This window comes from Ptychodera flava, chromosome 1, assembly GCF_041260155.1.
Source record: "Ptychodera flava strain L36383 chromosome 1, AS_Pfla_20210202, whole genome shotgun sequence".
NCBI classification, from domain to species: domain Eukaryota; kingdom Metazoa; phylum Hemichordata; class Enteropneusta; family Ptychoderidae; genus Ptychodera; species Ptychodera flava.
Window position 1 is genome coordinate 43,351,161 of NC_091928.1, and position 16,033 is coordinate 43,367,193.

Genomic DNA, 16,033 nt, shown 5'->3' on the forward strand with positions numbered 1-16,033 from the left:
CAAGTATAGTATACACATGTACATGTATGTGTGTAGTGCAGTTGGAGAACAAGGCCTTTGAATCCTAGTGTGTGAATGAGTTCCTGTAGAGGGAAGGCCACTCACAAAAGAGACATAACCAGCTAACAAATCACTGAAGGAAGTACTTCATCCATGAAATAGCTTGTCAACGTTTTACAGCTTCCTGTTTGATAAATTGTACATATATGAGGCTCTTCAACATAGAAAGACTCGGCTGAGCAGTCAGTAAGCATTCTCACAGCTGAGGCAAAGTCACCGTTGTATTTTTCTACAGTGTCACGCACAGACTATCTATGTCTTGATCAACCTCTTTATTCTGAAGGCTTTGCGAAAAATTGAATTCATTTCAGTTATTTGGTACTGAGGAAGATTGCAGTGCAATATATTCTGTCACAGCCCCTTGCCAGCTACGTGTACACACTGTGGCCCTCTCTGGCCCTGATTTTGAGCTAGTGTAGTGCAGCTCAGCAACGTTTTGCTACTGCTGATGTGCAGCATGCTTGGGACGTTATATCCGATTGGTTGGTTGTCACTATTCACAGTAACTTAGGGAGTCTTTTTGTACTGTTTTATTATAACGATAAGATTCAGCCACCCAACTGGATATCAGCCTCGGAGACGCTGCACATTAGCCCTTTTGCTACACGGTTACCTTCAGGCCTGCCTGGCCAAGACCATTGAGGAGATTAGAAAGTGTGTAGTGAACCATGGGCTGTGAGAGAGTCTATGAAAACAGTTACCAGCTAATTTTCAGACCCTGGATTGTTTCGTTTCACATCATTAGATGAGCACAATGCTGTTGAATGTGTAGTGTCACTAGACTTTTCAACATTCTAATTCATATTTAATGAGATTGGTATTGTGTGTAGTGAAAGAAATGAAATGTAATGTAAACATCTCAGGAGTATGACAAAATTTGACTTGTGGGTTGATAATATTAATCGTTGGAGTGCTGTAATTTATAGTGCAACATTTAACCAACTTTTATGAATTTTTCTGTAATATTTTTGATAATTTTGCGCCAAATGGGCATCACATTTGATGGGCTTCACTTTTCTATCAAAATCTTTGCAAAAATCTGAAAAAATTGACTGGGATATATTTTATAAAGACGACAAAAATTTGACCTCTTTCCTGGTGGTTTCTCTTCTATGGTCTTGCCAATTCAAGTGTTCGATAACGACTGCAAGGTTGATGAGCTCATAAACTTATTTCATCAGATTGATAATTACAAATTGCCAGCCAGCATTTGCTAACAAGGTATTGTATTGATCCTATGGGATTGTCTGTTACAAATGGAGTGATTCTGTTTTCAAAATCATGTAAATTTCATCTGTTCCTCAATGCTCGAGAAATGGAATCAGCAAGTTAAACTCCATATCACAGACTACAAACTTACTACAATTGATTTTGCCCATTTGCACTCTCTGTTCATCAGTCAGTAATTTTACCTGTTTCTTCCCCATTCCCTGCAAAAGGATCCACACTCCCTATTGATAAATGTAGCAACGGGTTTAGGCCAGCAAATTACATGAAAACTTGAATGTATAAATAAATAATTAAGTAAATAAGCTAATTTATGAAATATAAACATTTTCTAGGATAATGCATTACCACCTTTGTAATTATTAGTTGTAGGTTTTTTCATTTCACAATTTTATACCATTTTCCATAGTAGTTCATAGTTTAGTAGAATAATCATACCTGTAAGCATTTATCAGTAAAATATTCTTTAACTATTCTATGATTATCTGTCAGATCAACTCCTTTCACTGTCTTAAAAAAATAACCAATTCCACATTAACCAATTCACCCCTGATAACTACGGAATATTTTGACCGTAGTGTTTTCTAGAGTAAGTCAGTTACTATATCTACAGTGAAATTGAAGTGAGTAGGGTCAAATTAGCCGCCATCAAGTGTCTATCTGACAGTCAGCAAAGTGCATCTCTTCTTCCCACTCACTGATCAAGTCACAGTGCCCTACATACAGTCTGCCGCCACCCGTCAATCAATGTAATTTGCTCCGGGATAAACCAGATTACTCTTTGAACTAGGGAATTATCTTTTAAATCACATTTAGCTGTACATGTACCGTATATAGGCATGGATGATACGAGGGAATTTCTAGACATTGAGAAAGTCTTTTGATAAGGCTAGGATTTTCTTACCATTCCAAACTACATGCATGTGTTTTTTGGTGATATTTAAATTACTTTTTTGAAAACCAACACATTTTCTCTTTCTCCTCCGTAAAGCATGTTAAAATACAAAGGACTATTCTTGCAAATGCAACACATTGTGTACAAAATGCAGTGTTATTGTTGACATATGAATTTTAGTCATGACAAAATGCAAAAGTCAACAAACAGATTGTGTTGAGAAGTTGACCGCTACACTTTATGACATATTTCCTAGTGACTGCGTGTCACATAGGGGAAAAAATTCATGGAAAATGCATCCAAGATGTAGCCAATTGAGTTTAATGTTAACACTTTTCTTACTGACAGGGAAGTTGCTCAAATACAAATCTGTAGAGCATAGCCCTGTTAACAAATATATGGTGCAAAATACGGACTCATGTGTATTGGATGAGGGATTTTTGAATGGCGTATTGGATAACCTGATGGCGAGTCCAATACGCCATGCATGAAGTCTGAGTATAAAGTTTTGTGGGTGACCTTCATGAGAAACAGTACTCTGCCTATTTTAAAATGCAAAATGCGTTATGACAGCATATTTTGCAAGTAGTGTCTTATTACACCTTTGTGTGTGTTTTGACTAAAGAATGGCTCAAGGAGTGGCAAAGAGCATCCGGTGTGACATAGGGTGTCCAATTTCAAAGCTTTCCCAAATTGCAGAATTTCCCATTCACTGAAAGTCCATGAGAGGTGAATCAAATATGCCGTTCCTTTGTCTGTTTGTTGCCTTCATGTGTATGGATTACTCACTGCCAAAGCAGATGTCTGCTTTCTGTCCTGGTGTCAGTGTAACTCAGACCGAAATAATCCCATTAAGGTATTTGGATTACAGTGATGTGCTTTGCTATTGCAGTCAGTTCATGCACTGTCGTAAGAGGAGCGTGGCTTTTTCATCGTTGTTCATACACTGGCATGCTAGGAGTATGGCATTCCTGTGCAGTCAAGAGTCACAAACGATTGAACAGCGCAGCAGGTGGTGTGTCATACATGTGATCTGTTGCTTTTCTTTCCACCAGTCTGTATGCAAACTTAGAGGAGTTTTCAAAGGTCAATTTATTTCCCTCCAATTGTCGACATAAATAGGCTGTGCCACAGACAGACTGTGCCTTGGTCACAAATCCAACCCGTGTGAAAAGAAAAGGGATAGATATAAAAGAGTTAAATGAAGTTCATATTAAGATTGTACAATAATGTAGCTTTTGCGTTGACCCTATGTGTACCGGTATATAGAGATTTCCATTTCACCATTGAAAAGCACTGAGTTGTTAGTAAATGATGATGGCATTTACATGCAAATGTACTTATGAATAAAATTTACTTAGCGAATGAAGCAATATACATTGGCCAAGTTCAATACCAGCCGTATGTGGACGTGCCTTTACTCTGAAAGTACCGGTATTCTGCATTTATCACTACACTTAAAGTTCTAAACTTTGATGTGTTTTTCATTATTTGTTCTCTTTTCTTTAAAAACCAGTTTCTTGTTCCTCTCACCAAACCATGGTGGCCAACCCATCAACACAGCCAAGTGTATAATTTCATTCTAGACTTAACTTTGCTCATTGTACAAAGTGCGCTATGTTTGCAAGCCTAATGCTATTTCCTTCAACATTAATTATGGAGGAGAAGAAGAAAATACATTTATGTTTTGGAAGAAGAGTAATAATAATATCTCTTCATAAGTTACAGCTACTGTCCCTTTATCATCATAGATCTTTCATAATGTTAATTATGATCAAAGTATTACCTGTTTTACTGATCCCAGAAGGCTATGTAATGCACAATTCGGGGCAGATGAATATTCCACATTGATAAAGAATCATTAGCATAAAATTTAAATACCGAAACAATGCTCATTAATATAATTTGCATAAATTAATACTAATCTGCCCCGTGTCTTGCACTAAAAGCAGCACACGCCCTTTCCCTTGCCATTTTTACCCTGTCAACCCAATATTCCTGGGATAGGATCATCTATCCTAGTAAAAATCAATCAGGGTTTACATGTACCAAACTCTGGTGGTGAAAGACTTCACTTGTCCATCCCAATTCTTGGTAAACAGGTCCACAATAAACATTGATAACAATGGGTTTGGGCCAAACCATGACAGTGAAAGGGTTGAAGTTTCTGTTTTTCAGTATTTGCGGCCAAGTGGCTATCAGTTGGGAAATTTCATGCATTGACTGTACAGGCAATGTACATATTGTAGCAAGCAATGAAATCCACATGGAAGAGCTTGATGTGGTTTTTGAAAAGTCGTTGGTGCGCATGGCAGGAAGAGGTGTGTGCAGATGAATATCAATGGGTAACTGCTCGTGGCATTGACAATTTTTTAATGCGATATAGCTGTGTTATTTGTAGCAGCTGTTAGTCTCTGTCCATAAATGAATGTGAAACGCGCAGTCGCAAGCTTGTTCTTTTTAACAGAAATATCAATATGATGTCAATCTATTCAGTTACCAAAATGGCTGGATACATGTAATGATCGAGGTGTATTTTATTGATGTGGATGTTCTATGATGCTGTTGATGAATGGAAATTTGTGTCACTAGATACTCAACAGATCTACATACAAAGTCAGTTATTAAAAAAGACATTTGTCCATCAACTTTCTTAATGTTTGTTTTCGTAATTTCATTTGTCTGTTTTTTTTCTTTGACAGGTCAAAAAGTATTTCGGAAAGCTGAAACGGACTATTGATTTTCGCCTAGTGTTGTTTCAAAGACAGCCAGAGGACTTCAGGTGTTCTGATGAAGAAGAATTTCCTGTTGTGTGAAGGTTGGAATTAGTACGAGAAGAGAATGATCTCCTAAGGATTACTCCGTCTTCCGACAGTTTCTATGGGAATGTCCTTGGCTTCCAGTTGGGTGATAGAATGAACACAAATGATAGATTCTTTTCTGATTGGACCAGCTCTGCGTCGAATCATTCAAGGTCACAGAGCAGTCACAACATGAATCCCCACACAAACTTCAACCAATCCAGCATGTACTCCTTGAGTTCGCAGTGGAATATGACTTCCCCGCACGGCCAAGGGAATATGCCGGGAAGCAATCCACTGTCTTCTATGGTGTTGAACCCCACACTGCAACACGGGCGCGGGCTGTCGTACAATCCAATAATGCCGTACTCCAACACGTCGAACAGCAGCTACCCAGGCATGCATCCATCCATGAACATACCGAGCGGCGGCAGTCAGAATCAGTTCGCAATGACCGAAACCGTTCAGAGGGGACGCGATGTGATGCCAAGTTTCCCCTCCATGGGCTCAACCCACTCTCCATACCTGTCCCAGAACGATTCGAGTACAATGCAGGACTTTTCAGCGTATCGATACAACAGCGCTTCAGATCCCCTGAACACTAACAGACTCATGCACTCCGATTTCATGACGACAGAACGACGGAGTCTCAGTCGGACGGGAAGCAATACCTCTGCACTGGATCCATCAGCACAGATGGGCTTCCCTCTGGAGCAGACGCAGATCAGCAGTGGCAGCCGAAGTCACCTTGGCACGGATTCGGGATTCATGTCTCGCAGCCAGCAGCCGTTCGAGTTGCCCACTCGATCTGACGGAATGGGTTTCGCCAGGTCAGATTATAGTAGTCACATGACTGCTGCAGGAAGAAGTTTTGGAGGGCTCGCGCATGCCAGCTCGAGACAGACAGAAATCCCCATGAGCTATGCGGCAACTAGTAGCAGGACAGGGTCAAGTGTTGCTGCTGCATCCATGGAAAAATCAATGCCATCGAATCAGTCCTTTTGGAGCTCTCAGCCAACAAACACACCATCACTACCTGTCACTGAAACCTCAATGAGCAGCCAAAGAGAGAAAACTCCATACTTTCCTGTCACTCAATCGCTGCCAGGCTCAGCCCCCGTGCCAAGGGGAGGCTATGGAGGGGGCACCAGCTACTCAAGTAGCAGGGCCACTGGGCAAGGAAGTGGCGGCAGTAATGTTGCTTCTCCGCAGAGTTCTTACAGCAACACACCATCGATGGCTGCAGCTGCTGTCACAACAGCGTCCTCCTACTCCACAACGTCATCAGCCAGGTCACAAACGGCGTACTCACACATGTCACCAGCCACAACTTCAGCGCCCTCAACGCCTTTGGGTTCGGCACCACCGACCACGACTGCCAGTTCAATCATGCCGAGTAGCAAAAGCCAAACTGAGCAAGAGTCCACGTCCATGCCGGGAAGCAACCAGTCGTACAGTATGGCACCCAGGACACCGGCAACACCATCTTTCACATCGGGCTACTCGCCAACGTTCACGACAGCGACAACCGCTACTACCACAATGTCACCTTACACAGCCCCACGCTCCAATGACTCTGTAACATCAGGTAATTATCGGGGACCAAGCAGTGTACAGAGCACAGCATCAAACCACTCAGCTGCTATCAAACAGAAAACACAAATAAACACTAGCCCCTTGCAGGACACTCATGTCTCTGATGGCATCAAAGGCGACATCCCGATGCAAACCGAAATATTAAAACAGCAAGCCACGCCAGAAAAAATGAGCCCCGATGATGGAGCAAGCGGTCTGCCACCATTCACGGATGTGATCCAGACGCTGGAAAATACAATTAGCCGGCTTCCGCAGGCAAGTCCAGGACAATCAAGTGAGATCCAGCAGGCGATGCGGCAACTGAAGTTACTCATGAGTGTTCACAGTATGATGGATGCCACATTAAAGGATGACAGCAGCATACAACAGGAGCAGAGCAGCACGGATAAACGAGAAGCGCAGAGTAGCAGTGAAAATAGCGAAGATGAACAAAGGGAAGAAATGCTCTTCAAAGAGGTATTTCAGAATTTTTTTTGATCCACATGCAGGCTTGTCTCCACTCTTCCCTCGTTGCTGTTTGAGCTGTCCCTATTGTGTATCCCGTAATGAGTTTGACTCTTGGGAAGTGGGGTGAAAAGTATAGGATTTGCCTTTGTACTGAAACAGGCTGAGTTGCTGACTTTCACCATTATCCCATAGCAAGACCTGTCTTGTTTGTTTGGAGATAGAATTTCTTGCACAGGAAAATTTCAAAAATGGGCTTGTCAGACTGATGATATGTTGTTCTAAGCAATTGTTGTGTTTTGACAATTACAAAAACAATTCAGAAGGGCGCGCAACCAAGAAACTTTTGTACAAAATGGCTAACAGTTTGCACACTTGTAATGTGAAAGCATGTGTGTACATGTAGAGTGGAGACAGTTAGGTGTTGCAACAGCCAGTGAATGAAATCTTAATAAAACCCTGTGAACTGTTCAGTCCACATGTTAAGCTGAATAGTAAACTCTCGTCATCTTGTCTCACAGCCATTTATAAAGTGCCTTATCCTGCACCTCTGCAGGAAGAAATTCTAACAGGGAAGACTAGAAGTCAAAGCGTCCAACCATGCTACCTTAATCCTTAGGGCGGCCAGGAAAAAACAAACAAACAAACAAACAAATAAATAAACAAACAAACAAACAAATATATACACATGTATGCATATATATATATATATATATATATATATATATATATATATAATATATATATATATATATATATATATATATATATATGCATGTGTGTATACATTTGTTTATTTCTTTGTATGTTTATGTATTCAACGTTCTAAGATATTGTATGTATGTTTGTTTGTTTGTTTGTTTATCTATTTGTTTGCATTTATCTTTGTGTTTACTATTTATTTATTCGTATGCTTGTTTTTATTTCGTTTATATTTTGTTTCTTTATTTGTGTTTTCCTGACCGCCCCTTAATCTAGTGAAACAAAATCTGTCAGCATCCTCACCCATTCTAACAAATCTGTGTTGTACATAGAGTATTTAAATCGTGCTAATTTGAAATCTATAATTTCTAAGCTGTAAACAACATCTCATCTTTATTTAATTCTGTACTCGGAATTTTTATTTATATTTGTCTGTGATTGTCAGTGTGGCTGTTAACATATAATGTTTCATTCATCTTTGAACCAGCAGAGCATTTTTTCTTTGCATCAGCCCTATAGCACTTGCATGTGATATTTAAATTTTCTTTTTGACAGATTTTTCTTGAGGCATAGGGGTACATCAATGAATCTCAGAGGATACAATGAAACATTTAAAAAATGATATGTTTCATTGTACATGTAAGTTGGATGTGTTGGGTGTATGAAGCAATCATAACACAATATACATTAAGTCATATGAAATCAACTATTTCAAAAAGGGTATTGTGTTCCTTTGTACATTAATATGGTAAGCCGTCTGTTAATCACTATCTGTGTATATGTTGTCAAGGGTGTCCGGAGACCTGTCGATCTTCCGAGAGAGCTGACGTTGAAAATAGACGAGCAGTTACAGATCAGCGTTTGGGCTAAACAGGAAATACCTGTAGACACTGAGTTTGGACCCTATCAAGGAAGACTTACAAACAAGTTTGTGCCAGCAGATACCAGGGACAAGTGGCTGGTGAGTGGCCCATTAGCTTTCAGGGTGATATACATTCACTGACAATAGTAGAATCTGAGCCTTATAAAGTCTTTCAACCCTGATTTTAGGTGCACAGGTCCAAAGTGAACAATGAAAACAATTGAGATTGTACCAATACTTGGCATGAGTAGGGCTCACCTGTCATAGTGACCACATTAAAGGGACAAAATCGGCCATTTTCCATGAATTTTGTTTGATACGAGATACAACTTATATTGTTTGACATGTTGAAAGATACTGAATGAATGGGTGATCATGCATTTATTCAACCCCGGTTTTTGACATGATACGTGAAACCATCGTGAAAATGAATTAATGTTCATGACCATTAATTCATTTTTGTGATGGTTTCATTTAATTTGTCTAAAACTGGGGTCAAATATATATATCATTCAGAATCTTTCAACATGTCAAACAATATAAGTTGTATCTTGTATCAAACAGAATTCATGAAAAACTGCTGACTTTGTCCCCTTAATTAAGTGAGATACATGTAGGGTAATGGTTGTCATACATGATGAACATACTTTTGTGCAGTACTTAACAGGTCATAACATTTGCCATGCACTTGTGTTTTTGCTTCAGAGTTTTTAAGGTAGTATGCGCCTCAAAATCGAAAGACTTAATCTTTTGCTCAAACTTTTCATAGGAAACCTACAAATCTTTTTCTTTTTAGATCAAGAGTTAAAACAGCCTACAAAATTTGGTACTAGAAAAACAAATTAGTCAATATTACAGATACTTGTATTTCAAAATGGCCACCAACCATATGATAACTCAATTGTGGCAGTGAATTTCGTGATTCTCACAAAAATCTAATGAAAAGTTCAATTACTCTAAGCTCCAAAATGAGCCCCAACAAGTGTTAGGCCAGAAGAAAATTGTAAAAGTTTGAGAGTCCAAGTATCTATCCCTGAGACGCATTCTGCCTGATGGACTTGATACTTTGAAAAGTTACAGGAATGTTAAGAAGTGTACAGTTAACTATGTCTGGGTTGTAAATGTCAAAGGGATAACTAAATGCATACTGTATATTTACAAGGACATGAGGTTGACCGATGCTGTTCTAGGATATTTAGCCAATGGACACTAACTCTAACTCTATCTTGAACCCTTTGCCCTAAAGGATAGGTGGGAAATATCTATGTTGTAAATCTCCTTGAGTAAACCGTCCGGACACTTCTTGGAAATGTTCCAGTTAACAAACATACTGTAGTTTCCCGTCTTACTTTTGGAGAACGTTAAAGGGGAAATTTACCAAAATTAATTTTGGAATATTAAACTGATATGATCATTAAAAGGCTTTCGAGTCAATTTTATTCACTTTCACTCACTGGCTAACGAACAGCGGTGTACTAAAATACCGGAAGTGACGTCATAAACCTGGTCATTGAAGCAGTCGACATGTGCAACTGCAAGCTTTTCCAGTTACAGTGTATAGAATGGGCCAAGCACTCGGTGTTGATGTTTGAGTCGAGTAGGAATAAAGTTTTCTGCGAATACCACTTTGAGAAGGGCTGCTTTTAGCGAAAGTTGCAATTCCAACTACTGAAGTACAAGCCTAAAAGAAAACTGTCTGGGGCATATCCAGCCCCAAGTGTTTTACTTGTACATATGGGACTGTGCGTACGCTCAGGCACTAGAAACGGAATGCTGTAGACAGGACCACTGGTTCTAGACTAATCATGGCTACACCAGGGTGTTCTGTAACACATTAAAATGCTCGCACTTTTAGAATTAATGTTGATCTCTTTAGAGCATTGGCATTACTTCGGCGTTGGCATGATTTCACAGCGATTGCAAACACGACACATGCATCCAAGGGTTGACAATGACAGGCATGATTGATCGCCGAGAGGAATTTGAACTTCGTCATCAGAGCTAGAATAGTCACTTTCCGAACTCGAGTCTGTATAACTTTCTGAGGATGTCAGTCTTGGATCATCGATTGCTCGTTCAGGTTTGAAGTTATTGCCGATTATCTTCGCCATTATGATTTTCAGTCGAGTGCTGAGGTTTGTGTATCGCGTACGCGTCCTCTACTTGGCGTAGAAGAGCTTGGCTGTAAGTGACCTCGCTTTGAACCTGCTGTGCACACGACGACTAGCAAGTTTAATACGTCACTTCCGGTTTACATTCGTTCTTCTCGTGGCCACTGCGCTAATACGCGCAAGTGAAAGTGAATGAAACCAACGCTATTTTGTTTATTTTTCACTAAATAACGACCTGATTACCTAAGAAAGGCTGGACAAATTTCCCCTTTAGTACTCTTTCTGCCAGCAGGCTCCACAGGCAAACCATAGAAATAAATACAACTTTGGAGAAAGAGGATCAACCCTTTGAGTGCTGTATTTTTTCCCACCAAATTTTCAGTGCAACATTTTACCAGTTTTTATGAACTTTTCTGTAATTTTTCTGATAATTTTGGACCAAATGAACATAACATTTCATTGGCCACAGTTTTTTATCAAAATTTTAGCAAAAATCTGACAAAAATTGACTTAGGTATATTTTACAAGGGTGACAAAAATTGACTTTGGCACTCAAAGGGTAAATCTCATACTTTTGGAGAGCATGAATAACTCCTTGATTTCCAAACCATTTACTTCCTTGTATCAAAACTTGAGAAAACACCACCCGTCATACAGCTGTCCTTTGTAAAAATCTCATTGAAAATATATCATGTACATCAGGATGCTTTCTTCCTTTCTCACTGTTCATCAATTTTACTCTGCCTTAACCCTTTCACCACCATGGTTTGACCAAATCCCATTGTTTTCTATGGTAAAGTTGGACCTCTAGACAAGGAAATGGGGGTGACAGGATTAAAACTGATAGCAGTGTTGCTGATTTTTTTGCCAGGTTATGGGTCCAGACTACAACTCATTGGCATTGTTGCAACCATTAGACGACCTTGAGGCTGAACTGCCACCAAACTGGCTGCGATACATCAGTCCAGCGTCCTCATATCAAGACCAGAACTGCATGCTGGTTAAGACAGAGGAGAATACAAGGTGGGTAACTAATCCCCAGTATATGGGTAAAATGAAGGTATTGAGAAAGTGTTTTATTCGCAGATTTATGATAAATGTTCAAGTTGTGACTGACCAATGACAAGTCATCAGACAAAAAATCACCGGTCAAAGTGATAAAGCTCTTAATTAGACTGTAGAGAATGACTTGTATGAAGTATCAAAAAACACAAGGGGAAATGGCCAAATAAGACCCACACTTTGTGTTCAGATCATGTAGAAGTTGTAATAACAGGGATAATTCACTTCGACACCACACTGTGCACTGTTTTTGCTAATGGCGGTAAGCTGGTAAATATTACCGGGGTTCCCCTTAGTATATCGATGCAATCAGTCTAGGGGGCTGCAGTAATGTTACTGGGGTTCACAAATCATTTACCAATATTCCCCAACTTTAGCAAAAACTCTGCTTGTGTGAGGTTATTAGACTCTGCCATGTTTGCAGTGTTGAAAGGTTCCTGACCAGCGCCATTGATATTATAATTAGCTTACATCGGCTGTTGAATCAAAATCTCCAATACTGATTATTTCTTCGTTTCCTTGTTTAGGTACATGATAAAAGTTGTGAGAGATATCGGTCCAAATCAAGAACTCTTTGCCATCCACAATGAGGAGTTTGCATCTCCTGAGCCAGAGGAGGAGGAAGAAGAGGAAGACACCACCAGTCAGGAAATGCTGGATATTCCGGATCAGTTGGATGAGAGAAGTGAGGAGAGGAGGCCAAGTGACAGCAGCATGCCGAGGCTTGACCCGGAGGAGGATCGGGAAATTTCAGCTGCCATTCTTCCAGAAGCCTATGATAGTTCAGAGGAGTTCTCTCGAAAGAGGGAGCTTTCTGACGATGAGGAGGATATTGTGGAAGAGGAGGAGGAGGAGGAGGAAGAGGAATCCCCCCGGAAAAGTAAACGCAGAAAACTTCTTGCTGCTGAGCCAGATGTGCCAGCAGACATCGGAATGATTGATCCAAATGATATCATTCTTCCTGAAGAACCCAAGGAGGAAAAACCGAAAAGAAAATCGAGGAAGAAAAAGAAAGAGGCCCCTCCTTCGGAGCGAGAGGAGAGTGCAAGTGCCAGCGAGAGTCGGACCCCAAGTCCCGTGAAATCAGACCGGAAGAGGCGGTCAAGGAGAGACAAGAGTAAAGGGGAAGATACAGAAGAAAAGGCTGAATCTCCGGAGAAGGAAGACTCACCGCCTCCGACGCCACATTTTGAAAAGAAAAAGGAGAAGAAGCGGGCTCAGAAATCGGAAAGCCCGGACAAAAAAGAGGCAGTGAAAAGAAAGAGGCAAAGGGAGGCTTCGGCTGAGAGCAAAGCGGCCTCGGATAGAGAGTCCGAGCCAGAGGCTAGCGAGGATGAGAAAGTGAAAAGCAAAGGGAAGAAGGATAAGGACAAAGAGAAAGAAGACTCGGACAAGAGAGTGAAACGCAAGTGGACACATCGAGAATTTACATGCGAAGTTTGCGGGGAAACGATCCGATACGTCACCAAGTTTGACAGGCATATGATGGAAAAACACGGCATAAATGAGCCATGGAAGTGTGAACACTGCCCAACTGAGAGGAAGTTCAGGCTGTATGCCACGCTTGAGAAGCACATTTTGACTATCCATCCAGATATTTCATTTAGCTATGAGAAGAGTGACACTCCAGTCGAAAAGAAGCAAACGGGCGGCGAAAAGGAAGCCAAAGTAAAAAGGACTCGTAAATCTAAGAAGTCCAAGGGAGAGCTCAACGATGTGACGCCAACGAAAGAGAAAGAGGAGGATAAGGAGGATGATCGGAAGAGCGACAGCGATCTGGAAACGCCATCAGATAAGTCGAAATATCAGCTGGAAATGGCAGAACTTCATCAGAACGTGAAGCATTTGAAATCAAAGGACAAACGAGACAGCAGCTCAGAGAGGAAGAAAGGAACGAAAAGTGGGAGCGAGAAGAAGAGGAAGAAATCAAAGAAGGACAAAGCAGTGAGCAGCCAAGGAGAGCCGAGTCAGGATGAGTCGGAAGAAAGCAACAAAAAGGCCAACTCTGAAGTCCTTCCAGAGGAAGACGATGACAGCGAAGTGATGAGGAAGCTAAGCTTCGGCCAAGAGAACGAGACGTTAGTGACCCTGGACAAAGGTAATGATAGCAACAGCAACTCAGATGAAGACAGCTCACCGCTTTCCAAGTTGAGAAGTGACGATAGGGACGCCAGGCCAGCTATCGTGGAAACCAAAGAAAGCAACACGCCGCTTCCGAAAGTCAGGAATGCCGATGACAAAGTTGATTACGATGACAGCGATGACGGAGACAAGGAGGAGAAGGGAGACAAGTCTTTATTGGACGCCTCCGCGAAGAAAAAGAGAAAGCATCGGAAGTTGACGTTTACGTGCGAGGATTGTGATGAAACGTTCAAGTGGACGACAAAGTACATGAAACACATGAGCGAAATGCACGGCGTCACAAAACCGTTTAAGTGCGAGAAATGCAACGATATATCATTTGGCACGTACCAGAACTATGAAAGACACTGCCAGAGCAAGCATGATCCGAACAACAGTAGTAGTAGCCGCAGGGCATGGACAAAGCACCATTTTAAGTGCGAAGTCTGCGGTGAAAATATCATCCACGCCACCAAGTTTGACAAGCACATGTTTGAAAAGCACGGCGTCGTCAAACCGTGGAAGTGTAACCAGTGCGACCAAGCGTTCAGGCTGTTGAGCTCGTTAAGGAATCATATCAACTATGTGCATGAGCAAATTGCCAGGCCAAAATCTGGCAAGTCGCGAGACAGTACTCTATCAACACCCAAGAAGGAGCTGGTGAATGCGGACAAGGGGCAGGCGTACGAGTTGGACATACTTGAAGAAATGAACAAGGGTAAAGCGGCGGAAATAGACGACGAGCCCTTGGTGAAAAAGGACGAAGATGAGACAGACGTTGACAATGGGAACACGTCACATAATGAGTGTAATGACACAAACGACGATGCTACCTCTGACTTGAACAAAAAGAAAAAGAAGGGAAGCTACAAAAAATCGGGCACAAAAAAATACATGTCGCGGCAGTTCACGTGCCATCTCTGTCAGGAGACCATTACGAGTGTCACGGGCTTTGAGAAGCACATGCTTGATGAACACAAAGTTGACAATTGCTGGCAGTGCAAGCGCTGCAGTACGGCGCCTTTCAGGCTCTTTAACGGACTTCAACAACACATGAAAAATATGCACACCTCCGACCAAGAGTCCAAGACTGTGTTGTGCGAGCTGTGCGGCCGCTCGTTCAAATCGGAGGAGAACTTGAAACGGCACATGAGAGTCCACCTTGAAATGCTTCCATTTCTGTGCTCGTTTTGCGACAAGTCCTTCGGCAGCCAGTCCCAGCTGCAGATGCACCTGGATAAGGATCACGTGACGCACCCCGACGCGTTCAAGTGCGACAAGTGCTTGAAAGTCCACACCTCGCAGGAACAGTTGGATAATCACAGAGAGAAAGATGAATGCTCGTTCACCAGCCTACAGTTTGGAGAACTCAAAACTGGTAAGTTTAAGTAGTGGCACTGAATAGGTAAGGTGACTCTCAGAAACATTCAGGACTCAGAGCTTTGTCTTGACACTTGCAAGTGAAAAATACCTCTTGTAGTGTGTCTTCTTCACAAGCTGTATCGTTGCAGTGTACGATGTAGTTTCTGCTTTGCAGAAAATTCATGTCAGATCCAAACACTTATTCTAGATAAAATTCCCTGGCTTACTTAGTCTGTACGCATAGAATATGGAGAACCGTGGATTCAGGGTCAGCCTTTTACCTGCTTTTCCTATTCTGAATGATGTAATCCTATTTTGCACTTTAACCATTTCATCCCCAGTTCCCTGTATACAGGTCCAACTTTACCATAGAAAACAATGGATTTGGGACAAAGCATGGTGGTGAAAGGGTTAATGTATCTGAACTTGTGCACTGAAAATAGGATAAGGAGGTTGATATGAGATTATCTTTCCAGACTTTAGATAACACAATGTGCACAATGTCCTGTTGAAGATTTCTGCCAAAGGGACAAAGTGCTGCCAAAGTCCAAAGGGGCAATCCTCAATCCCTGGTTCTTGCATCAGTGGTTGTTGACATTGACTGTTTGTGTAGTTTTAGTCCTTTGTTCTCCTGTGTAAATTGTGCACAGTTAGTGATTTTGTAAAGAGATAAAGCTAATAAGCCCCTTTATGCTTTATCTATAAGGTGTATATGGTTTTAAGGAGACAAAGGCTCTAACTTTTGGTGAAATTTTCAGTAGTTTTGCTCTGGAAAACAAGTTTATATTTG

At 41.2% G+C, this 16,033-nt stretch overlaps 1 protein-coding gene across 2 annotated transcripts in view; it reads left to right on the forward strand.

Annotated features, from left to right (window-relative positions):
• The window catches only part of LOC139138249 (uncharacterized), a 54,125-nt gene that overhangs the window by 32,120 nt on the left and 5,972 nt on the right, over window positions 1–16,033 (forward strand). For both annotated transcript variants that reach the window (XM_070706555.1, XM_070706564.1), the window contains exons 2-5: window positions 4,885–7,035; window positions 8,516–8,686; window positions 11,570–11,721; window positions 12,288–15,259. In XM_070706555.1, coding sequence (XP_070562656.1) covers window positions 5,098–7,035; window positions 8,516–8,686; window positions 11,570–11,721; window positions 12,288–15,259 — 5,233 coding nt within the window. In that variant the 5' untranslated portion in view covers window positions 4,885–5,097. The remainder of the gene's footprint in view (window positions 1–4,884; window positions 7,036–8,515; window positions 8,687–11,569; window positions 11,722–12,287; window positions 15,260–16,033) is intronic.